The 26,708-nt window shown below is 36.7% G+C and overlaps 3 protein-coding genes across 3 annotated transcripts; all 3 read right to left on the reverse strand.

Moving 5' to 3' along the window:
* Positions 1 to 776: 776 nt before the first annotated feature.
* LOC108198187 (G-type lectin S-receptor-like serine/threonine-protein kinase At1g11410) lies at positions 777 to 5,780 on the reverse strand. The gene is made up of 7 exons (XM_017365956.2): positions 4,304 to 5,780; positions 3,129 to 3,242; positions 2,509 to 2,702; positions 1,897 to 2,104; positions 1,576 to 1,807; positions 1,302 to 1,452; positions 777 to 1,198 (listed from the first exon to the last, which is right to left on the reverse strand). Exons 1-7 carry the CDS (start codon positions 5,592 to 5,594, stop codon positions 881 to 883), a joined length of 2,508 nt encoding a protein of 835 aa, XP_017221445.1. The 5' UTR covers positions 5,595 to 5,780; the 3' UTR covers positions 777 to 880.
* Positions 5,781 to 7,596: 1,816 nt separating this feature from the next.
* On the reverse strand, positions 7,597 to 13,486 carry LOC108198188 (G-type lectin S-receptor-like serine/threonine-protein kinase At4g27290). Its single transcript, XM_064082483.1, has 7 exons — positions 12,107 to 13,486; positions 11,462 to 11,572; positions 10,919 to 11,112; positions 8,751 to 8,958; positions 8,432 to 8,663; positions 8,149 to 8,299; positions 7,597 to 8,058 (listed from the first exon to the last, which is right to left on the reverse strand). Exons 1-7 carry the CDS (start codon positions 13,431 to 13,433, stop codon positions 7,738 to 7,740), a joined length of 2,544 nt encoding a protein of 847 aa, XP_063938553.1. The 5' UTR covers positions 13,434 to 13,486; the 3' UTR covers positions 7,597 to 7,737.
* Positions 13,487 to 19,102: 5,616 nt separating this feature from the next.
* LOC108198189 (G-type lectin S-receptor-like serine/threonine-protein kinase At1g11410) lies at positions 19,103 to 24,514 on the reverse strand. Its single transcript, XM_064082484.1, has 7 exons — positions 23,142 to 24,514; positions 22,454 to 22,564; positions 21,892 to 22,085; positions 20,280 to 20,487; positions 19,965 to 20,196; positions 19,685 to 19,835; positions 19,103 to 19,586 (listed from the first exon to the last, which is right to left on the reverse strand). The coding sequence occupies exons 1-7, from the start codon at positions 23,947 to 23,949 to the stop codon at positions 19,266 to 19,268; spliced, it is 2,025 nt and encodes a 674-aa protein (XP_063938554.1). The 5' UTR covers positions 23,950 to 24,514; the 3' UTR covers positions 19,103 to 19,265.
* Between the last annotated feature and the right edge of the window lie 2,194 nt (positions 24,515 to 26,708).

The raw sequence follows: 26,708 nt of genomic DNA on the forward strand, positions 1-26,708 counted from the left end.
TTAAGTAAATTATAACTGTGTTAGTTGTTTCCGAAAAATTTCTTGTTTTGATATTAATCAAGCATCAGAATATTGAATTTTGGAATCTGTGAAACAACGGGAACCTATATATGATTAAACCAGTTCAGCATATTTTATAAACTGGGAGATCAGTGGATCCAGTGAATTCAATGAAGACAAGTTCCAACTTGCCAGACCTCCTACAGGAGCAGGATTAAATCACATTTAGAAGTTGCTGCACTTGAATAAAACAAAAGATTTAGATCTGTTTAATTTGTAATTCATTTAAAAGAACTTTAGATGTGTCCTAAAAAAATTGTATGTTTAGTAAAGAGAGACAGTGTTTAGAGAACAATAAGAACTAACAATTCTGCAGAACAAAAATCAAAGGTTCTGCAGTTTTTATATGTGGCAGTTCGGCAAATTTTTTATGCAGAACCATTGGTTCTTACTATGCACACTTCTCTTTTAAATCAAAGTCAATATATATTTTTTTGTATCCGAATATTAGATTTGAATCATTGTTGAGTAGAGGTTGTAAACTTAACAGATAAGTATTCATGGGGGCTGCAATGGAAGGTGCAAGGAAGTAACCCTTAGTCCAATGTACATAACAGGGATAGGTAATCCCAGAGCTAATTGGCAGATTGTCCTTCATTCATGGTACATATTACAGTTTACAAGAAGCAATTGAAATTTATTTGATGGAAATTTATCTTCATAGATCAACAGAGCTTTTTCATACAACTAAAATAAATTACCCAACTAGCAGAATATTTTACAGAATAAACAATTTTAATATAATTTACAAAAGTTTTTTACAATTAATGGATTATGATATGAAATTTATTTCTTGATCAAAAGTATAAACCAGCACATATTACCGTCCTTCAACTATACTCACTGTCACACTATTAGTTTTAGTGGCTGCGATTCCAGAAGAAGAACATGACTTTACAGATCCAAAATTTACTGTTGCTCTATTTATGAATGCAGGTTGTTCTGGTGCAGATGAAGGTGTTCTTTCGTTACACAACATTGAGGCTACCTCTGACATAGTTGGCCGAATAGCAGCAGATTCTTGGACACACAGCAGTCCTATATGGATGCATCTTGAAACTTCACTTACATCATATGATTCACCCAATGATGCATCAACAATTTCTAAAGGTTTCCCTTGCAGCCACCGATCCCAAACCTATAAAAGAAGCATCATGTCCATTATGCCGACTAATACAATCAATATTTCAACACATTTTTGGTGTGTGTATGTGTGCACAAAAGAGAATTGATTAGCTTACATGGCCAATTAAGTTGATAGAGTTTTCAGCATCGAAACTACTGGTGTTTTTTCTTCCGCTAATGATTTCTAATAGTAGAACGCCGTAGCTGAAGACATCAGATTTTATTGAGAAAAGTCCTTCCATAGCATATTCTGGTGACATATAACCACTGAAATGCATACCCGTATGATTTTAATATATGTTGCCTTCACATTACCTATTTTCTCTTTGAATATAAATGTATATAGTGTTAAAGGAGGAGAGCAGTAAAAAAATTGCAAGAATCACTCACTATGTTCCGACAACTCTCTTTGTAGTTTCTTCGTTTTGGTCACTGCCAAATATTCTAGCCATTCCGAAATCTGATATTTTAGGGTTCATGGAAGCATCCAACAATACATTGCTAGCTTTCAAATCCCTGTGAATGATTCTCAATCTGGAGTCATGGTGAAGATATATCATTCCTCGAGCAATCCCCGTTGCAATATCAAAACGTGTGCGCCAGTTTAGCACTGACTTTTTTGCTTTATAAGACATTTAAAAATTAGGATCATGATGGCAAATATAATTTGACATATATAAAATAAACTACTAGTCGAAGGAAAGGATATACCAAAAATGAAGTGATCTAATCCTCTGTTAGGAAGGTACTCATAGATTAGCATTTTCTCTTGCTGAATGCAATATCCCAACAGTCTTACTAGGTTCCGGTGCTGAAGTTTTGCTATAAGAATGATCTCATTTCTGAATTCCTCTATGCCTTGGGTTGATGTAATTGATAATCTCTTCACAGCAATATCTTGTCCACCGTGCAGTTGGCCCTAAAATAACATCACTAGCTAGTTATTGTGGAAGTTTCTTCATGTCTAGAGGTATGTAATATTACCAACAAAAAAGAAACAAGGTTTAGATTTACCAGTAGTGGAAACTGTTTGTTGTAAATCTAGTTTTGTTTTCTGCTAATATCAGTGATTTGTACTGGAATCAGTAATTTGCATAATTCAAATTATCATAGTGAGGTAGAAAGAAAGCACTAGGCTGTGCTCTTTTAAATAAGTAATTCTATCCTCTCGAAAACAATAACTAGATGCAGTTTATAATATTTATTATTTTTCAGCACGAGAATACTATATTATGATGTCAATATATGGGACTCATGCTTCTATCAACATGCTTAAGATTAATTGAAGGCTTATTCTTGACTATATCCCAAAAGAAATCATACCTTGTACACGGGGCCAAAGCCGCCTTCTCCCAACTTTTTAGAAATTGAAAAATTTTCTGTGGCTGCAATAATCGTATTGGCAGAAAAGCAATGCACCTCTGTGTCATTCGCTGCCAGTGCATCCTGGTAGCGTTCCATGAATGATATATCACTATTTTCAGAACCGTGAGACAGTTCTCGGTTTTTATTCTTTGCTGTAATTGTTTTGCAGAACCTCAGAAATCAGTTTCTCCAATGATGGCTCACTTGTTATTGCGAAATTTGAAAATTTCAACTTTATCCAGCTCATATTTTAGTAACTATTTCTCCATATAATAATTGGGTGCGTTGAATAATATCCAGCAGCCAGGATTATAACATTCTTATAATACGCACAGCACTTTTTAACCGTTGTACAGGGTGTCGTTCAACGCTTAAAAACCGCTGTATGGGTCATTTTCTCCGTACAACTGTTAAAAAATGTTGTATGTATTAAAAAAGCACAATCTAATCCTAACCGCTGGATATTCATCGAACGACCCAAAACCTGTGTGTTGGTTAACTCCTCCACACAGCCATTAATGGCTGTGGACATAATAATTATGCAAGTGATATGATTAATTTATCAACATCAATATTACCTCTAATCTTCTTCTTCTTCAAGAGTAACCGAGATATCAATACAATTATGAGGATGATGGTAACAAGTACTGGGAGCAAAACTTTTAAAAGGACTCGCTTCGTTCGATCCTTAGCTGAAACATGCAATCAGAGGGTAACCGTTACAACTAAACATTTAAAATACTCTTATAACACTTATCCGTGCATGAGACATATATATATATATATATATATGTGGGTTTAAAGTGCTCTTATGACGCTTAATCATTCATACATGAGACGAACATGTGACAACGAGAAATAGCAATACTTAAACTAAACCAAATCATCTAAATCCGGATAATAGTTTATAATGACTATATTGTTTTGGGTACTAAAATACACAAATCCTAAACCATACCCATCGTGTTTGATTTTAAGGCCTGTTTGGGAATCTGGATTTCATTTGAAATCTTGGATTTGATCAAATAAGTTGTTTGGGAATTTGGATGTGGATTTCATTTGAAATCCAGATATTCAAATTTTAGTATATATCTGAGAATTTGACCGACCATCTAAAGCTAAACAGACCAGTTTTGATTTAAACCTGTCTGCTTCTCATTCTGCTTCCTTCTTGCTGTGAAGTGCACTATACATCACACTACACAAAATGTGGATGCTACGTACTATGTACTCAATTTCCTTGGAAATCAAAGTCAACTATTATGTATTGCAATTGCAACTATCTTATATGAATAGTTCTTCTGCATAATCTGCAGTCTTCCATTGCCGGGTCAATTGCTCCATTTTAATGCTACTACTCCTTCCACATTTCGTTTACTACGTAGTTTGTGTTAACTTATATGGCGCGTGTTTGGATTTATAACTCAAAATTAGTTTCTCTGTAAGATTATATTGATAATGTTCAAAACAATTTTAAGAAACAAAAAAACATGAAACTATTACTTTATGTTTGTATATGTTCTGCAGTTAAGCTGATTTTTCAAAAAAATAAATAAAATGTTCTGCAATTAAGCAATTTTTTTTTATTTGACAGAACAATTAAGCAAAAATTTGGACATAACCTGATCTAATCATTTAAAGGATGACTCAGTAATCAAGAACTATAGTCTATTGCCACGGAAATGAAGGGAAAATTTCAACTAATTAAGCAAGAGGTAATCATAGCAAGGATTAATAAGAATGGACTACATACCGAGTTCGCTGGAATCCACCCGTAAATAGAGTACCTGACCTCCTTGGGAGAACTCTCGTACATCTATCAGATCTGCATACCATGTTAAGCATCCCTTGCCACTAGTAATATTAACAGTCATGCAAGCCGAACACGAGCAGTCCTTTAGGCAGAACTCCTTGCAAGCTTTGATTCCGAGATCAGACTGCCAACGTGCTTTGGTAGCATCCGGTACTTTTACTCCCGGGACCTCCTTGAAGCCCTCCCCATTATTGCACACTAGAGCGCCAGGCTTTCGCACACATCCCCCAAATATGTTTGTGGGTGATTTCCCTCCTGACCTGTCCTGATAACCTGGCAGGCACTCGCAACCTTGGTCACTTAATTTAACCGGGTTACAATTACTAAATGCACCACAATGTGCATACTTATCACACTGACCGTCAGGCCCTGTCCAAAACGCGTCCCATTTTTGCGATTCTGGGTTCCAGTTTAGCCTCTCGGTAAAACCTTCATCATTCAGTACAAATCTTGTGAATAATCCAGGAGTGTTAACGATATAGTAAGTCGCCACCTCTTCATTATTGTCAATATAGAACAAGTTGGTGACATCATTCACAGGACTTACTGTGTACTCAGGCAGACCACTAAATGTAATGCCATTCCACGGTCCTGCTCGTAGCACGGGTGTCACACCATCGTAAATGTACAGCTGAGGGACGGATCCAGTAACGTTGAATCTAAAAGAATACTGACCACTTGCTGGATTTTCGGGTGACTTCCACGAAGTGAGAAACTTATTTTCTCTAGTCCTTTTGTTCCACTGCAGCTTCATGTATGGAAGAAAAGTATCAGTTGGATGATCAAAGCCTTGCCACACTGTATTCTTTTCACTATATTGATCCTTAAACAACACGAAATTCCCTGTATCCAGTATCTTAGCCGAGTAGTTGCCACCTCCTGTCGACAAAATGTCACTCGACCAAATCAAAACTTGTGGAGTTCCGCTGTAAGACAGAGCAAGCTGTCCTGTTGTATCTACAGACAGAACTCCAGAAGTGTTTGTCAGGGGATGATCTCTATTCGCCACCCAAACAACGGTTTTCTCTGAAAGTTTGTAATACCAAACACCAACGTAACGATTGCCAGATTTACCACGAGAAAAGAATCCAAGTTGAAAGACCTCCCCTTGTGAGATCAGAAAATCACCATCCTTAAGAGGCTGGCTTTGCGTGAGGGAGTCGATACAAAAGCATGGCCGGATAACAAGCAGTAGCAGAAAGTAGAGGAGCAAGTTATTTCCAGCATCCATGTTTTGTTCACGTAAAATGTTGCGGTCTGATGGCAACAGAGTCTGAAAAGAATTTCAGAAAGTATACTCAAGTCTGCATCAAACTGCAAAAACAAACATTAGAAGAATTTGAACCAAGTCTGTAGAGGAATTTGTCAAAACTATATTATCTAGTTGTCATGAGCTGACCCATGTGATGGGCTGCTCTGAAACTCATGGAGGCTAACAAATAATGAGATGGTGGAACAATTCTACTAGTTTATTTCCACCACTATACTTTAATTTAGTCAATGTAAAGACTAAATTAAATATTGTCAATTTAAATATTGTCAAAGGAAGGAACCCGAGATGAGTGCATATATATTCTTAATTAGCCAATGAGAAGCTAAGTTATTTGCATCTAAAAGCCTGCTGCATGGTTTTAGCTAAACCCTCTGGGCCATTTAGAGTTAAAACAAATGCATTATACTCTTTGCCTGATCAAATGTTCTAATCATTTTTCGTATTAGTCTAGATTTTGCATTATAAGTGCGGTCAGATTCCAGGAAACCATCCTTCATCCTTTGAACTGTCAACAACAATGTTTCTATCAACGTTTAGAAGCTAAGGGCATCCATGGGTCGTGGAGGATCGATTTGAGGTGACCTGGCTCCATGAGTTACACATATAGTATGTTTTCTATTCTACAGGTCATGCCGAAGAAACACATCATTAGCATTTTAAAAACTAAGTGAGAGCAGCCCTGTGACAACCCGGGTCAAATCCCGAGCCTTTTTCGAAAATCGGGTCAAGTCCCGAAATCCGAATCCGAAAATAAGCCTAAATATACTGGCCCAACTGCAACAACTTGGGTAATCCACAAGCCCAATAGTATTTATGCTTATAAACAGAACTAAAGTCTCCACACCCCTCGATGTGGGACTGGGGTGTTACAAACTCCCCCACTTAAATTCCTGACGTCCTCGTCAGGCCGAAACGGATAGCCCATAGGCCCAGATCGAACCTCTCTAGCCATTGTGGGATAATACCGGCTGGCTTTGTGTCCCCGCCTCCGGATCTCTGTCCATTGCGGGATAATACCACCAGCCTTCGTGTCCCCACCTCCGGCAACTTGACGAATCAAGCTTTCGAGAGCCTGCTCTGGATACCATATGTGACAACCCGGGTCAAATCCCGAGCCTTTTTCGAAAATCGGGTCAAGTCCCGAAATCCGAATCCGAAAATAAGCCTAAATATACTGGCCCAACTGCAACAACTTGGGTAATCCACAAGCCCACCACAGGCCCCCAAAAGATCATGATTTGTTGGTGCAATTGGTAATAGTATTTATGCTTATAAACAGAACTAAAGTCTCCACACCCCTCGATGTGGGACTGGGGTGTTACAAGCCCTGTCCAAGAACAAGGCTTAGTGCCCTTTTAACCCTCAATGTTTGGGGGTGTGTACCGATGCGGCCTCAATATTTTAACTCGGCCAATTCAACCCTCCAAGTATCTGATGTGCTCCGATTAACCCTCATTACTGGATGAAGCCAAAAAAGGGTATATAACGGAGGGTAAACTTTATAATTACTATTGAAGATAAAGTTTGCTCATTCCTTTTAACCCCTAAAAAATATATTAGATGTTCCTTTTAATCCTCCATGTTTAATGCTCTTTTAACCCTCACGGGTGTGAAATGTCATGATTGTCCATCTGCTATATACCGTTTTTTCGTATGACGACTAATCGAAACATATCGGATACTTGGAGAGTTGAATAGATCGAGTTAAAACATTGAGGCCGTATTGGTACACACCCCCAAACATTGAGGGTTAAAAGAGCATTTAGCCCCAAGAACAATCCTGTGGACTGTGGAGTATATATAGTCCAGGTCCTCCAGGACCGTCTACTCTTTCACACATTCTGCCTAATTATGCACAACCTGCAAGTAGAAGTACTTGGATATTCTGAAACTTTAACGTTCAAGTCAACCATGTTTAACATGTCAAGCGTTAACAAAACTGTACACATTTTCTACACACTGCATAGAAATACATGTATCAAATAGATGGCTATCTTCACAAATTAACAGGGTTTCTTCTGAACAAAGATAATAATTACATGACTATCAAACCATTTCAACGAATAAAAATTTATGAATAAAAGTATAAGTTACCACAAATCTATCGACCTTCAGCTATAGCTGTTGTCATTTCAGTAGTAGTAGTAGCTCCAATTCTTGAAGAGGAACTTGATGACTTCAGAGTTCCAAAATATACTTGTGCTCTGTTTATGAATGCAGGCTGTTCCATGGGAGAAGGAGTAGCTCTTTCGTTACAAAGCATAGAGGCTGCCTCCGACATAGTTGGTCTAACAGCAGCAGATTCTTGTACACACAACAATCCTACATGAATGCATCTTAAAACTTCACTAACATCAAACGATTCAGCCAATGATGCATCAACTATTTCCAAAGGTTTGCCTTCTAGCCACCGATCCCAGACCTATAAAAAAACATCACATCCGCCATGTTGGCTGTTACAATCAAATTCCAAACTACCTACTGGTGAATGTGTGAGAAGCAATTAACATACATGACCAACTAAATTCACAGATTTTCCAGCGTCAAAAGTACTGGTGTTTCTCCTGCCACTGATTATTTCTAATAGTAGAACGCCATAGCTGAACACATCCGATTTGATTGAGAAAAGTCCTTCCATGGCATACTCAGGTGACATGTAACCACTGAAATGCAAATCCATTATATGATGTTAATTTTAGTTGTCTCCCTTGCTTAATTTCTCAGCCTATGCAAATATAATGGGAGTGGAAGAGAGAAACAAATTAGTGTATATAAAATGTGCAAGCATCACTCACTATGTTCCAACAACTCTCCTCGTAGTATCTTCATTTTGATCACTGCCAACTATTCTAGCCATTCCAAAATCTGATATTTTTGGATTCATGGAAGCATCGAGTAACACATTGCTGGCTTTCAAATCCCTGTGAATGATTCTTAATCTTGAATCCTGGTGAAGATATATCATTCCTCGAGCAATTCCCAGTGCAATATTAAAGCGGGTGCGCCAGTTTAGCATCGACTTTTTTGCTTACAAATTACATAGTTGACAAATATTATTAACATATAATTAGAAACCAGATACAAATGAGCTATTGGTCGAAGGAAAGGATATACCAAAAATGAAGCAATCTAATCCTCTGTTGGGCAGGTACTCGTAGATCAACATTTTCTCTTTTTGGAAGCAATATCCCAACAGTCTTACTAGATTCCTGTGCTGAAGTTTTGCTATAAGAATGATTTCATTTCTGAATTCCTCTAGCCCTTGGTTTGATGTAACTGATAATCTTTTCACTGCAATATCTTGTCCGCATTGCAGTTGCCCCTAAAAGAACGGATATTAAGCCATTTTCAAATTTCAACAAATTAAAAATTACCAATACCATTATACAAGGAAACAATGTCTAGTTTGTAGTAGACTGTATATTCCTAGTTGCTGAGGCAGAGTATTTGATATGCAATAAATTAAAATTATATAGAATATGTAAAAAAAAAAATGTTATGGATATTCCAAAATTTTAATCAATTTCATTATATTGGATATATATTATATAGGCTCATGATCAAATAGAAACCACCCTTAAAATAAAAACTATGATATTCTCAGTACAATTTAGTGATATTCTCTAGGATTTAGTGATCCATGTTGCAGGAATTAGTGAAAACTTGCAGAAACTGCCCAGAATGTCTAGATCTGTTCCAGAAACTGCTCAGATCTCCAGATTTGTTCTAGTTGCCAATTCAGGTGGTGGTTGAAGTGGTGGAGATAGTGGAGGTGAAGGTGGATATGGAGGTGGTTGACATGGAAGGAGCCTTTAGCTCTGTCCGGCAGTTTTTGGCAAAGATTTGGAATTGAAATCGGCATTAAGCTGGGCAGACGGTACTGGAGGTGAGGAAGACTGAGGTGGAGGTGAGGACGAAGGTGCAGGTGGGGGTGGAATGGAAGGGGCGGTGGAGGGGGGTTAGATTTGGTGGTGATGTAAATAATGGAGGCCAACATGGACGTGGTGGTTACAGAGGGTCGGGCGGCACAGAGGTGGAGAGAGCGATAGAGACTTGGCGGGGTGAAGCTGCCGGAAGTGGGGTGGAGGCCGATGCTGGGTTGGTGGGTTGGAGAAGAAGAAGGAGAAAGTGGGGTTGTTTGAGAATTTAGTAATATTCTCTTAGAAATTTAGTGATAGTTTCTATTTTGTAGAATAAGGAGGTTTCTATTGGAGTAAGACTATATATATATACACATACAGTGTCTTATTCTACCACAAACCCCCTTATTCTATAAACTAAAAACCCACATGAAATATCACCAAATTCTAAAGCAAATATTACTAATATCTACACTTCCTAGTCCATCTTCCCTGCCACCTCCACCTCTATCTCCGCCACTTCCACCTCCACCTCTGTCTCCGCCGCCTTTCACTTTGCAATCTCAGTTGTCCTCCCCAACTCCACCGGTACGGGAAAATTTTATACGGTGAAGAGCCGGGACCCGATCAAGGCGACCGAGAACATTCGGGACATCAAAGCCGCAATGGTAATCTCGTCCTTAGTTGCCTAATATAATGGAAGTTTCAATCCGGAGGAGCCACCATACTTGGCATGGCAGGTAAAACGAGGCCTTGACGGAGATGATGGATGGGAACTCTTCCTCTTTTTCTTTTTCCAGCGAGTGAAGAATGAATGTTGAGCGAGTGAAGTATCTCATAGGTTAATGGTAGGGACAATCGTCGGAAAATAACATGGCAGATATACTCCGAGATCCAATTATGGGAGAAATCACTAATGCTTGTAACACAAATCACTACTCCCTCTGTCCCATTCATTTATATACAGTTTCCTTTTTGGAACGTTCCACCAATTGTATACATTCCAAAAATAGTAACTTTTAATAATATAAAACACCATTACACCAAATACTTTTTTCCATTATCTCCATTTTATAATAATATAAACACTATTACGCCAACTATATTCTTCCACTATCTCAAATCTACTATTAAATATAAATGGGTCCCACAACTATATACAATTTTCATCTAACTTTACTCATTTTTAACAAATTTTTTTGGTCTCCGTGTCTCAACCATTTGTATACAAATGGCTGGAACGGAGGGAGTATTTTTTAAAGCGAATATCATTAAACTATACTGGTTTTTAGTTTTTATTTAAGGATCGGTTTGTATTGGATCACTAGCCTGTATAAATATATATATGGAAGCTCCAGAGATGATCATTATCATTTATATTATTGTAGCAAACTATTTTAGCAAACACGGGAGACAAGATACCTTATATACTGTGCCAAAGCCACCTTCTCCTAACTTGTTAGAAAAAGAAAAATTGTCGGTGGCTGCAACCATTGTACTAAGCGAAAAGCAGATCACCTCTGTTCCTCTTTCATTCATTGCAAGTACATCCGGGTGCCCTTCCATAAATGACATCTCACTATTTCCAGAACCTTGAGAAAAATCGAGGTTTCCTCCTGTAATGATTTTGCACCAAGTTGGAAATTAAACTCTAAAGAGGATATAACTATAGAAGAACATACGGTATTTCTAGTGTAACAACTACTTTTCAGTTATGTGAGATATTTTGATTGGTAGGAATTTTGGTGCATGCAGGGGGGGGCCACTAATAGAAATCTATCACCTACCCCAAAAGTTGTTAGTGTGTGCATATGGGCACATATTAGAAAATCTGAAGAACATAATGCCTCACTGGTTTTGTAAATTTTGAAAGTTCAACCAAACTCAGCACATATTCTAGTTTTCTCATTCAATTTTTCGCATGCAATATCCCGAAATTTATCAACAATTAACATTAATTTATACCTCTTTGTTTCTTCTTCCACCAAAACCAGTATACCAAAAAAAGGATGAGCAGGAAGATACTGGCAAGTACTGGGAGCACAAGTACGAGGCGTCGATTCTTTGAGTCCTTAGCTGAAACATGAAATTTAATCATTAGTGCTGCAATTATCATATTGCTGGAAATAATTTTTTTCCTTTTAAGAACCTAGTTCTTTACCATGGCATCAAATTAAAGCTCTTTCATCCCAGTGCCTCACATCCCCGATTGCTCAAATTAATTTATTCTTTGTATAATCAGGGACGGGAATGTGTGCCGGATATAATATATGATCCATTTAAAGCATGTCTTATATTTTATTTTGTGATAACCATGTGAAATTAGTAAACGCTTCCTATCCTAAATGTTGGTAAATTTTACTTTTGACACTATAAAATTGTCAGCAATATTAGGTTACTCTTGACAACCTTTGACTAGTGATTTCTAGTAAACAGATTATTTGATTCACATCAGGAGTTATCGGCTCATTTTCATGTCAGTATTTGACTTTGTCTTCGTAAATTGAGGCTACAACACAAGATCAATCGAGTTGTCTCTGACAGGAATGAAAAGAGTATTCTAAAAGCAAACACTGATCCTAGACAACTAAAAAACAATGGAAGATTTACCTAATTCGCTGGAATCCACCCGTAAATAGAGTATCTGGCCTCTTTCAGAAAAGTGTCGTACATCTATGAGATCTCCATACCATGTTAGACACCCCTTACCACTACTCATATTAGCACTCGTGTACGCTGTACAGGAGCAGTTATTTAAGCAAAAGTCCTTGCAATCGTTAATTCCCAACTCCAAATTAAATTGTGCTTTTGAATTTGCAGCGTCCGGTACCTTAACTCCTGGAACCTCTATAAACCCCTCTCCATTTCGACATAGGAGGGCCTCAGACTTCGCCACACACCCCTGAAACGTGTTTGTGGGCGAGTCAGACTTGTCTTTATATCCTGGCAGACACTCGCAACCTTGGTCAGCCACTTTATTCGGGTCACAAATACTAAATGCACGACAATTTGCATACCTATCACACTGACCATTTGGTCCTGTCCAGAAAACATCCCATTTTTGCAATCCTGTGTTCCAATTTAGCCTCTGTGCGAAACCTTCATTATTAATTACAAATCTTGTGTAAAATGCAGGAACATTTACACTATAGTACATCGCCACCTCTTCATCATTATCAATATAGAACAAACTGGAAACGTCATTAACAGGACTTACTGTATACCCAGGTAGACCACTAAACGTAATTCCATTCCACGGTCCTGCTCTTAGTACAGGTGTCAAACCATTGAAAATGTACAACTGGGCGATGGATCCAGTAACATTAAATCTAAAAGAATATGGACCTGTTTCGGGATTGTCATGTGACTTCCAAGAGGTAATGAACTTATTTTCTCGCGTCCTTTTGTTCCACCCAATCTTCATAGTTGCAAGAAAATTATCCGTCGGATGATCAAAACCTTGCCATAAAATATTCTTTTCACTATATTGATCCTTAAACACCACAAAATTTCCAGTATCAAGTAACCTAGCCGAGTACTTGCTATCTCCAGACGACGAAATGTTACTTGACCAGATCATAACTTGTGGCGCTTCGCTGTAAGATAAAACAAGCTGTCCTGTTTTATCTACAGACAAAACACCTGAAGTGTTTCTCATTGGACTATCTCTGTTGGCCACCCAGACAACATTTTTCTCCGGAATTTTATTATACCAGACACCAACATAACGGTTGCCAGAGGTACCGCGAGAAAAGAATCCGAGCTGGAAGATTTCACCCTGGGAGAGGAGAAATTCACCATCTTTAAGAGGAAGATTTTGTGTGATGGAGTCAATACAAAAGCATGGGTGGATTACAAGTAATAGCAGAGAGCAGAAGAGTAAGTATTTTCCAGCGTACATTTTTTCGACAGATTGCCAACTGAATAGATGTGGCATTATAGTCTGAACAGAGACTTAGAGCATCTAGAGAAGTCTACGCACACTACAATGACGAAAGTGAGCTTGGTCGAATCTCAACTTCAACGTGTACAAGATATAATACTATTCTTTGATCATGTCAACCTAAAGACTTGGGAGTTTACTTTTTTTAGTCTTACATGCAGTAAGATTTTGAGGAATGCTAGGTCCACAGAAACAGATAGAGAAAGACGTATACGAAAATGTGTTAGGTCCGCAGAAGCAGATACAAAAAGACGTACAGGAAAACGTGAATTCCATTGTCATCAGAGTACTCTGCTGTTGGTTTCTTTATCTGAAAACTCATTTGTAGCTTACCAAAACTCACTCTTATTGCTGGATTATCCCATTGCACTAGGCTCTTTTAGTTTAATATAGAATTGAAATAATCAGAGCTACCAAAAGAAATTGTCATTTTAGGCCTGAGATAACCCAAATTTTTTGCTGTTGTTTTAAATGGCAAGAGAGTTGAGTTTAAGACAGGAAAGTCCAAATGGATACTTGCATTATTTGCTCGTTAAAGGCATAAAAACTACTTGAAAGGAAGATGCTAGCTATTCAAAAATTGTTTTCAAAGTTTTTACCAAATTTTCGTTAATAATGTTTGATTAGTCTCACTCATACTAATAATTATGAAATCTATATATACATAAATAATTCAATTATAATCAAACCCATGACAACCATGTCATTTAAAAACAGAATTACAAAACTTGAAATGAAAAATATCACTCTGTTCGAAAAAACGAATCGTGAAGGTAGGAATAACATGTGTTGGACACTAAAATTTACCTTCTTGCTGCATTAGATATGTTTGCCCTTTTTGAACCAATCTGAAACCATTGACTTTTTGTGATCACCTGTCCAGCTGTCCTCTCTGTTTCTCAATTCTTCTAATTGAATATAAATATGTCTGTGTATGTGAGTGAAGGAAAATATTTTCTTTTTGTTGCCCCTCTTTCTTTGAATACCCGTTTCCTAAATCTCCTCAGGCTTTTTTTTTATAAATAACCAAGTTTAAAAGAATTTTTACAAAAATACTGTCACTTTTTAAAACAAATTGCAGAAATATTATGTTCCTGAAAATATATGTAAAAATATGGTGGTTGCATATACAACCATATCTGCAATTGCTAACAACCATATATGTAACTAGAAATGCAACTTTTTAAAAATCTTTTGATAATCATATTTAGTTGCATAATAAGTTGCAATTTATTCGAAATGATGAAAAATGAGCACCCGTGCGGGGCCAGTACTAATATCATAAAAACAACCACGAAATTAACTAAAATCAATAACACAACCTACACAACCCCTTCAACTACAGGTATATCCCGTTATTTCACCAACTCCGTCGCAAAACAACTCCCACCATAGACCCCTGACATCATATCTCCAACCCCTCCCTTTCAAGCTTGCCTCCGATTTAAACCACCAAAATCAAAACACAACATCAACTCTCTCTCTCCTCCCGCCGTCTCCCTTGTCCTTTGAGCATGCATACATTATTAAATTCTTTCAATAGCTCTTCAACCTGGGTGTTAAAGAGAACGAAATTTGTTCGTTCATACTCACTCGGACACTTGCATAAAAAGATGCATCAATGGATAGAAACTGTACCATGGCCTTCGTTTTTGAATAAAAGGAGCCGTGAAAATTGGGCGTTTCTTCTTCTTTAAACCCAATGCCAGAACCTTCTGGATGTTTGGCGTCGTACTCATGTATGCATCCAGTGGCATAATTCATCATCAAGAGTGAGAGAGAGAGTGTGTGTGTGTGTGAGAGGTGGGAGAGAGGAGCAGGGATAAGTAATAAAGAAATGAAAATGTGAAAGGTAGTATATTTGCAAATAAGATCCAAAAGATTGTATATTTGCAAGATTTTAGAGAAGGTAGTATATTTATAAATAAGATCCAAAAAGTAGTATAGTTTATAAATTCACAACTTTTAAGAGATAATTTGGTTCATACTTCTCTTATAGTTGCTATTTCGGATATTATTTAGTCCAAACTCATACATGTAAACTACAACAAAGCATGCGTGAGGGGTTGAACCATGAATTACATGAGAAAAGATACCACGATATTATAAATCGGAGAAAAAACACTTTGAATATCACATTCTAATACTGAAAATATGGTCATCGATGTCACACTAAGACACTATATTATAGGGTGTCAAATGTATAAGAACAAAATGCTACACAATATAGCATTAAGAGGGATATGTGGGCTTGAAACCTTGGATACAGTAAAGTTATGTAGTAACAGCATATTATATGGCTTGGGGTTTTTCAGGGTTTGTAAGTATTTTCTTATAGGCTTGGTCTAAAAGAAGTGGTGAATGCTAGATTATGTAACGTTTAAAAAAAATATGTTATAAGAATTAGATGTAATGTTATAAATTTATATTTTTAGGGTCATATTTTCCGAACATAATATTTGAGGTATTATTTGAAATTGTGATAAAGGGGACCAACAATCGAATTTGATTATCATGGATAGATTCGAGGAACCAAATTACTTCATGTAAATTTTTAATATAAAACAAAAATAATGACTTCAACAAAATATATATATATATATATATATATATATATGTATATATATATATTAAAAAAGAACTATTTAAATTAATTAAAATTACTCACTCAAAAATATTTTAAATCAATCATATTCATCTTATCACTCAACTAAACACATGATCTCAAAATAATATTTCAATCTCACAGCACCTTAATTAGGGAAGGCAATTTTTATCGATCTAATTGATATCGACTCGTACCGATCCGATTGGATTTTACTTTACTTAAATTTTTAGATTTCAATTTTAATTTTGAGTATATTTTTGGATCGGGTCTAAGTTTCGACCATACCGACCTGAAAACCCGAAACCCAATAAAAAAACAAGAACTCGATCCTAAATTCGAATACACACACTATAACGTTTTACCCGTGTTACGGACCAATTTGTATCTTTTAATAAAATAATATTTTTATTGATATATAAATTCAAGTATAAATTATTTAAATATTATTAATACAGTTTTATTACATGAATAGATATAATTCTTTAAAAACAATAATAATATTCCTTTTCTTTTGAAAAATCTGCTACTTCCCTGCTCTATCTTCAGAAATTCTCTAATTTGCCGATTTGAATGTAATGAGCATCGGTTTAAGTTCGGATCGGGTGGGAAGTATGCATCTACCCTAAATATGATCATTAAATATGTTATGACATCTGTCGCTCTTTATATTTAAATAACATTTTTTTGTCTAGTTTTAATAATGCAAGAAAGATGATGATCGAAGATATTTGATGATATCAGTATATGGGAGGATTAGAAAATAAAGATCAGAGGTTATCCAAGAATCGCTAATTATAACTATAAATATTATCCGTTTATAGACTAAATATTCACTATCTTATGCAACAAAATTAGAATTGTAAACGAACCGAACTCATGAACTCTGACGAAAATATAATGAACACGAACAAAATTTATCAAACCGAACAATGTTCAGTAACACTATCAAACAAATTTCACTTTCCGAACTCGGGTTCGGTAATAAACGAACCGAACACGAGCTGCCCAACGAAGATATCGAATAGAACGTACAATAATCGGATAAGTTTGATAAGCTCGTTAAAAAAACTGTTTGACAAATAACTATTTGAGCGTTTAAAATTTGGCGCGCAAACCAATAGCCTTATACAATAGCCCAACGGTTTAAAAACTAAAACATATAAGACTGAAAATCAATTTACACTATACAGATTCAATCACGCTGCACGCATATTTATCAAATGTTCTGAATGATCTTTACCATTAATATGTCAAGGAAGATAAAGCTGGCAAGAAAAAGGAAATCTGTGAATCAAGTGATGTAACTTCAGCTAATAATAAATTTACTCAAAATTCAAGTGAGGTTCCACATGGTTTAAATGACTATGAGAGCATTATTCGTGCTAGTGGTGCCATTCAGGAGCCTTTGAAGTCGGAATTAGATGATTATTTGGGTGAAAAAAATCGTTTTTTCTTGTTCAAAATTTTTTGATGTGTTGTCATGGTGGAAGGCGAATAGTGCCAAACATCATGTTTTATCTCGTATGGCATGCAGTGGCGGAACCAGAGGGGGGCTAGGGGATGCTAGAGCCTCCCCTAACCTCGAAAAAACAGTGTATATTTTGTTTCAGCCCCTGCTGAATTATTCATGTCAATATAATTTAGGGTACTTAGAGCGAGTTCAAAAGATGCCTTATAACATGTCCTAAGTCATAATTTAGGATATTTGATTAAAAAATGTTGATCCAACAATGTACTAGTGATGCCTTATATCATTAGGACAACCTCTTGAAGACTTATTTATAAGAGCAAGTCCAACAATGTCCAAGCAAGTGTCCTATATATATAATAAAAAATAATGTCCTAGTGATTTAGGACATCATTTTAATATAACTCCAACAATATGCCTTATAATTGTGCCTTATTATAATAAATTCTTATACATACTCTCTTTCTCTCTCTCTTTGGACTTACTCTTAGTCTAAATAGAGTCTGATTAACAAATGCATTCAAACAGATACACTCATAAGTCATACGCACACACTTGACACTACCCTAACTCAGATTCTCACTTGGAACTGGTTGCTTACGCTTTCGGAGGTCTACAGCTATTATGTGGCGTAAAGAAATCGCTATTCTATGAGTCAATTTTTTTTTCGACGCCACTGCTTACTACTGTATTTATGTTAATGCACTCTGAACAACGTTCTCTTTGAGGCTTTTTAACCAATCAATACCTGCAACCCAGAGAGATGACCGTCTCTCTTTGATGAATTTGGTATCGAGGTTCGGTATTCAAATTTCAATCAATCCTTTACGATCTCATTTTACTTCCAAATTTGAGCCCCCCCAGATTTCATTCCTGATCCCGCCACTGATGGCATGAGATGTTTTGGGTATTCCAATGAATACAGTAGCCTCTGACTCCACTTTCAGTGTTGGTAGTAGAGTTATAGAACCACTTTCAGTGTTCAAAACCTGAGATAGTGAAATGTTGTTGTGTGGGGCTGACTGGGCACGTGAGTTGTACGGTCTGAAAAGAACAGTGCAAGAAATCAGGTTTATCTACTATTACTAACACATAATATTCATTTCTGTTTCCATTAGCTACCTTCCTGATTACAATGTCTAACTTGTTACAATATTTTCTGTAAGATATGCTTGAGGATACCGAGATTTATTTGAGTATTTGACCTTATGACAGAAAGGTTTACTCAAGACTAGCTAAATCAAGATATATATATATCCTGTAGTTGTAAGTGATGACTGCAATTCTGCCTAAACAAGGGCATCCATGGGTCACCGAGGATTGATTTGAGGTAACCTGGTTCTATGAGTTACACAGATAACATGTTGTCTATTCCATAGGTCATGCCGAAGAAACACATGTTAGCATTTTAAAAATTAAGTGAGAGGAGCCCTGTCCAAAAACAGTCCTGTGGAGTATATATAGTCCAGGTCCTCCAGGACGGTCTACTCTTTCACAAATTCTGCCTAATTATGCACAACCTGCAAGCAGAAGTAGTTGGATATTCTGAAAGTTCAACTAAACCATGTTCAACATGTCAAGCGGAAATAAAACTGTACAAAATTTTCTTCACACTGCATAGAAATTAATGTATCGAATAGATTGCTATCGTCACAAATTCACATAGCTTCTTCTGAAAAATGAAAAATAATTACATGACTATCAAACCATTTCAACTAATTAAAAATTTATGATTAAAGTTACCACAAATCTATCGACCTTCAGATATAGCTGTTGTCATTTCAGTAGCAGCAGTAGCTCCAGTTCTTGAAGAGGAACTTGATGACTTCAAAGTTCCAAAATATACCTGTGCTCTATTTATGAATGCAGGCTGTTCCACGGGAGATGGAGTAGCTCTTTCGTTACACAGCATAGAGGCTGCCTCCGACATAGTTGGCCTAACAGCAGAAGATTCTTGTACACACAACAATCCTACATGAATGCATCTTAAAACTTCACTAACATCAAACGATTCAGCCAATGATGCATCAACTATTTCCAAAGGTTTGCTTTCTAGCCACCGATCCCAGACCTATAATAAAACATCACATCCGCCATGTTGGCTGTCATAATTAAATTCCAAACTACCTACCGGTGAATGTGTGTGCGTGTGTGAGAAGCATAACATACATGACCAACTAAATTCACAGATTTTCCAGCGTCAAAAGTACTGGTGTTTCTCCTGCCACTGATTATTTCTAATAGTAGAACGCCATAGCTGAACACATCCGATTTGATTGAGAAAAGTCCTTCCATGGCATACTCAGGTGCCATGTAACCACTGCAATGCAAATCCATATGATGTTAATTTTCGTTCTCTCCCTTACTTATTTTCTCTGCCTATGCAAATATAATGGGAGTGGAAGAGAGAAACAAATTAGTGTATATAAAATGTGCAAGCATCACTCACTATGTTCCAACAACTCTCCTCGTAGTGTCTTCATTTTGATCACTGCCAACTATTCTTGCCATTCCAAAATCTGATATTTTTGGATTCATGGATGCATCGAGTAACACGTTGCTGGCTTTCAAATCCCTGTGAATGATTCTTAATCTGGAATCGTGGTGAAGATATATCATGCCTCGAGCAATTCCCATTGCAATATTAAAGCGGGTGCGCCAGTTTAGCATCGACGTTTTTGCTTAAAAATTACATTGTTGACAAATATTATTAACATATAACTAGAAACCAGATATAAATGAGCTAAGGGTTAAAAGATCATACCAAAAATGAAGCAATCTAATCCTCTGTTGGGCAGGTACTCGTAGATTAACATTTTCTCTTGTTGGTAGCAATATCCTAACAGTCTTACTAGATTCCTGTGCTGAAGTTTTGCTATAAGAATGATTTCATTTTTGAATTCCTCTAGACCTTGGTTCGATGTAACTGATAATCTTTTCACTGCAATTTCTTGTCCGCCTTGCAGTTGCCCCTAAAAGAACGGACATTAAGCCATTTTCAAATTTCAACAACTGAAAAATCACCAATACCATTATACAAGGAAACAATGTCTAGTTTGTAGTGGACTGTATATTCCTAGTTGCTAAGGCAGAGTATTTGATATGCAATAAATTAAAATTATATACAATATGTAAAATAAATAAATTACTATAATGGATATTCTAAAATTTTAGTCAATTTCATTATATTGGATATATATATAGGCAAGTGCTCAAATACAAACTCCTTACGGTACAAAAGTACAAACAATCACTAAATGTGTTGAACAGAATCACTCAATCCACCATCCACGAGTTGGGGAAGGGGATGAAGAGATAAAAAGATGGGAGCACTTACGGGGCGGCGTAGCCGCATGGTGGTGCAGCGTGGTCAGCGGCAGCTGCGACACCGCCGCGGCCTGCAGTGCTAGAAACACGATTGAGGGAAGATGAACAATCACCGATGCTGTTGGCGGCGAGGGACGGGGTGGTGGTGGTTGGTGGTGGGTGGGGTGGTGGTGGTGATTGGAGGTGGTGGTGGTGGATATATGTATGTATTTGTTAAATTAAAAACTGCTGATCACTAAATATTTTTATCATAATCACTAGTTTGCATGTTTGTATCAAAAGAAGTTTGTACCGGAGTAGGACGCTATACATACGGAGTCTTATTCTACTACAAACCTCCTTATTTTATAAACTAAAAACCCACATGAAATATCACTAAATTCTAAAGCAAATATCAACAATATCTTCACCTCCCAGTCCCTCTTCCCCGCCACCTCCACCTCCATCTCTGTCACTTCCACCTCCACCTCCGTCTCCGCTGCCTTTCACTTTGCAATCCAGTTGTCCTCGATCCGCAACTCCAACAGAACGGGGAAAAGTTATATGGTGAAGAGCTCGGACCCAGTCAAGGCGACTGAGAACATTCAGGACATCAAAGCCGATGCAATGGTAATCTCTGCCTTAGTTGCCTAATATAATGGAGGTTTCAATCCGGCGGAGCCACCGTAATTGGCATGGCAGGTAAAATGAGGCCTTGACGGAGATGATGGATGGGAACTCTACTCTTCCTTTTTCCTTTTCCAGCGAGTGAAGAATGAGTGTTGAGCAAGTGATGTACCTCATAGGCTAATGGCAGGGACAATCGCCGGAAAATAACTTGGCAGATATACTCCGAGATCCAATTATGGGAGAAATCACTAATGCTTGCAACACAAATCACTATATTCTAAAGAGAATATCACTAAATTATACTGTTTTTAATTTTATTTAAGGATTGGTTTGTATTGGATCACTAGCCTATATAGATATATATCGAAGCTCCAGAGATAATCATTATCATTTTATATTATTGTAGCAAACTATTTTAGCAAACACGGGAGATAAGATACCTTATATACTGTGCCAAAGCCACCTTCTCCTAGCTTATTAGAAAATGAAAAATTGTCCGTGGCTGCAACCATTGTGCTAAGCGAAAAGCAGATCACCTCTGTTCCTCTTTCATTCATTGCAAGTACATCCGCGTGCCCTTCCATAAATGACATCTCACTATTTCCAGAACCTTGAGAAAAATCGAGGTTTCCTTCTGTAACGATTTTGCAGCAAGTTGGAAATTAAACTCTAAATTAGAGGATATAACTATAAAAGAACATACGGTCTTTCTAGTGTAACGACTACTTTTTAGTTATGTGGGATATTTTGATTGGTAGGAATTTTTGTGCATGCAGGGGCATCATTATTATTGAAACGGGAGACAATAGAAATATGTCACCTATCCAAAAAGTTGTTAGTGTGTGCCTCTGGGCACATATTAGAAAATCCGAAGAAAATAATACCTCACTGGTTGCGTAAATTCTTAAAGTTCAACCAAACTCAGCACATATTCTAGTTTTCTCATTCAGTTTTTCCCATGCAATATCCAGAAATTTATCAACAATCAACATTAATTTATACCTCTTTGTTTCTTCTTCCACCAAAACCAGTATACCAATAAAAGGATGAGCAAGAAGATACTGACAAGTACTGGGAGCACAAGTACGAGGAGTCGCTTCTTTGAGTCCTTAGCTGAAACATGAAATTTATCATTAGTGCTGCAATTATCATATTGCTGAAAATAATTTTTTTCCTTGTAAAACCTAGTTATTTACCATGGCATTGAAGCTCTTTTACCCCAGTGCCTCACATCCCCGATTGCTCAAATTAAATTTGTTCTTTGTATAATCAGGGACAGGAATGAGTGGCGGATATAATATATGATCCATTTAAAGCATGTTTTATATTTTATTTTGTGATAACCATGAGAAATTAGTACACTCTTCCTATCCTAGTAAATTTTACTTTTCACGCTATGTTGAGATGTAACAAGATAATACTTATATGAACAATGCAAACCTCCAACTATAAAATTGTCAGCAAAGGTTACTCTTGACAACCTTTGACTAGTGATTTCTAGTAAACAGATTATTTGATTCACATTAGGAGTTATCGGCTCATTTTCATGTCACAATTTGACCTTGTCTTTCTAAATTGTGGCTACAACACAAGATCAATCGAGTTGTCTCTGACAGGAATGAAAAGAGTATTCTAAGGCTCGGCAAGCAAAAACTGATCCTAGCCAACCAAAAAACAATGGAAGACTTACCTAATTCGCTGGAATCCGCCCGTAAATAGAGTACCTGGCCTCTTTCAGAGAAGTATCGTACATCTACGAGTTCTCCATACCATGTTAGACAACCCTTACCACTACTAATATTAGCACTCGTGTACGCTGTACAGGAGCAGTTATTTAAGCAAAAGTCCTTGCACTCATTAATTCCCAAATCCAAATCAAATTGTGCTTTTGCAGCGTCCGGTACCTTAACTCCTGGAACCTCTATAAACCCTTCTCCATTTCGACATAGGAGGGCCTCAGACTTCGCCACACACCCCTGAAATGTGTTTGTGGGCGAGTCAGACTTGTCTTTATATCCTGGCAGACACTGGCAACCTTGGTCAGCCACTTTATTCGGGTCACAAATACTAAATGCACGACAATTTGCATACTTATCACACTGACCGTTTGGTCCTGTCCAGAAAACATCCCATTTTTGCAATCCTGTGTTCCAATTTAGCCTCTCTGCGAAGCCTTCATCATTAATTACAAGTCTTGTGTAAAATGTAGGATCATTAACACTATAGTATATCGCCATCTCTTCTTCATTATCAATATAGTACAAACTGGAAATGTCATTAACAGGACTTACTGTATACCCAGGTAGACCACTAAACGTAATGCCATTCCACGGTCCTGCTCTTAGTACAGGTGTCAAACCATTCAAAATGTACAACTGGGCGGCGGATCCAGTAACATTTAATCTAAAAGAATATTGACCTGTTTCCGGATTGTCACGTGACTTCCAAGAAGTAATGAACTTATTTTCTCGCGTCCTTTTATTCCACCCAAGCTTCATAGCTGCAAGAAAAGTATCCGTCGGATGATCAAAGCCTTGCCATAAAATATTCTTTTCACTATATTGATCCTTAAACACCACAAAATTTCCAGTATCAAGTAACCTAGCTGAGTAATTCCTATCTCCAGACTACGAAATGTTACTTGACCAGATCAAAACTTGTGGCGCTTCACTGTAAAATAAAACAAGCTGCCCTGTTTTATCCACAGACAGAACACCAGAAGTGTTTCTCATTGGACTATCTCTGTTGGCCACCCAGACAACATTTTTTTCCGGAATTTTATTATACCAGATACCAACATAACGGTTGCCAGAGGTACCGCGAGAAAAGAATCCAAGCTGGAAGATTTCACCCTGGGAGAGGAGAAATTCACCATCTTTAAGAGGCTGATTTTGTGTGATGGAGTCAATACAAAAGCATGGCTGCATAACAAGTAACAGCAGAGAGCAGAGGAGTAAGTATTTTCCAGCGTACATTTTTTGCGACAGATTGCCAACTGAATAGATGTGGCATTATAGTCTCAACAGAGGTTTAGAGCATCTAGAGAAGTCTACCCAAACTACAACGACGAAAGTGAGCCAGGTCGAATCTGAACCTCGACGTGTAGAACATATAATACTATTCTTTGATCATGTCAACCTAAAGACTTGGGATTTTACTTTTTCTTGGTCTTACATGCAGTAAGATTTATTTGAAAACTCATTTGTAGCTTACCAAACTCTCTTATTACTGGATTTCCCATTGCACGAGGCTCTTTTAGTTTAATTTGGAATTGAAATAATCAAAGCCACCAAAAGAATTAATTTGTCATTTTAGGCATGAGATGACAAACAAACAATGCTATGAGAATTGATGGCTTGCATTATTTTTTTGCTGTTGTGTTGAATGGCAAGAGAGTTGACATTAAGACAGCAAATTAGTCCACCTGGATACTTGCATTATTTGCTCTTTTTTTAAGATATAAAAATTACTTGAAAAAAGGAATCGTCAAGACAAGAATAACCAGTGTTGGACACTACAATTTACCTTCTTGCTGCATTAGATGTGTTTGCCCTTTTTGAACCAATCTGAAACCATTGGCTTTCTATGATCACCTGTCCTCTCCGTTTCTCTGTTTCTTCTAACTGAATATAAATATAGGGTCTATATGTGACCATGCGCACATGCTAAACACTCAAATTTATGAATTTGAATTTGAATGTTTTTTATTGGTGTGGCTGTTGTAAATGAGGGGGTCCATCATTATTAAAGAGCGTAAGCCAATCAAAACAAGAGAAATTTATCAAATTTTGTGATTATTGTGTACCCATGGGCACACCATAAAAAAACCGATATAAATATGTCTGTGAATGTGTTTGTGAAGAAAAATAAATTCTTTTTTGTTGCCCCTGTTTCTTTGAATACCCGCTTCCCAAACCTTTTAAGAGGTGATTTGGTTCATACTTTTTTTATTGCGCGCTTTCTTGATATTATTTAGTCCAAACTCAAACTACAACAAAGTATGTGATTTTCATATCCAAATGACAAGGGGTTGAACCATGAATTTGATGGAAAAAAATACTGGATATTTATAAACAGGAGAAAAAACACTCTGAATATCACATTGTGAAAATATAATTCTCAATACTATGCTAAGACACTACATTACGTAGTGTTAATTAGGTTTATAAGAATAAAACTATGTGAGCCATATCTGGGCTTAAAACCTTGGATAAGGTAGGGATGAGTGTCAGGTCACTACGGGGTTGGCGATCGCTATCCCGTTTCCAATCCCCTAACTTTAAATCAATTCCCGAACACACCCTGATCCTCGAACAGAGGCGGGGATCCTCGCGGGGATTCTGGGGTTCATTACATTTATTAAAAAATATTATCATATATTTAATAATATAAGTTTTAAGTAAAATTATATTAATAACTCATTGTATGTAGGGGGTGTTTGGCCACACTTAAAATAAACACTTTCGGTCTTCTTTTAGCATTTTAAACCGCTTCTACTTTTTACGTATGTGTTTGACAGATTTAGACATAATCCTCTTCATTCTCAATTTTATTTTATTTTTAACGTAGGAACCCGCAGCCGCTATCCTTCGGGTGCGCACCGGGTAAAATATATAAATTTAAAAACATCAACTAAAAAATATATAAATTTAAATTAGGTAAAATAGAATAATATATTTAGATAAAATTAAATTTGTAATAACAATTTTGACTAAATTATACTGTAAAATAATATAATATTGATTGGAATTTTCAGAAAATATAATGATGTCGTCACATCTAGACGTTTATAATTAATACATTTATAAAACTCAAATATTATGTTAAACACATATATTTTAATTGTATTTAGTGTGTAATGACAATTATTACCAGGGATAACAGTAGCCTTTTACTTTACTTTTATTCAATGGCCCTTGTCGGCGATCTTTTATAAAATATATTACTTTTTGTTTTTTTATGAATATTCAGCGGTCATCTAGCGCTTAGGATTACAATAATTTTTTTCAGATTCGGAAAATATGACCCCATATATCATTTTATAGCGTTACATCAAAGCGTGTTTTTAATTTTTTCTGAAAACAATACACAATGTAGCATTTTATCCGATAACCTAACATTACTACATCATGTGTCTTAACCTCATTTTCAGGTCCATATTTTTTGAACATGATACTCAGGGCGCGCCTTCAACTCTAATTTATGATATTCAGGACCATTTCTCGTTTTTTAACCACCGGATAGATAAAATGACTCT

Source organism: Daucus carota, chromosome 8, assembly GCF_001625215.2.
Source record: "Daucus carota subsp. sativus chromosome 8, DH1 v3.0, whole genome shotgun sequence".
NCBI classification, from domain to species: domain Eukaryota; kingdom Viridiplantae; phylum Streptophyta; class Magnoliopsida; order Apiales; family Apiaceae; genus Daucus; species Daucus carota.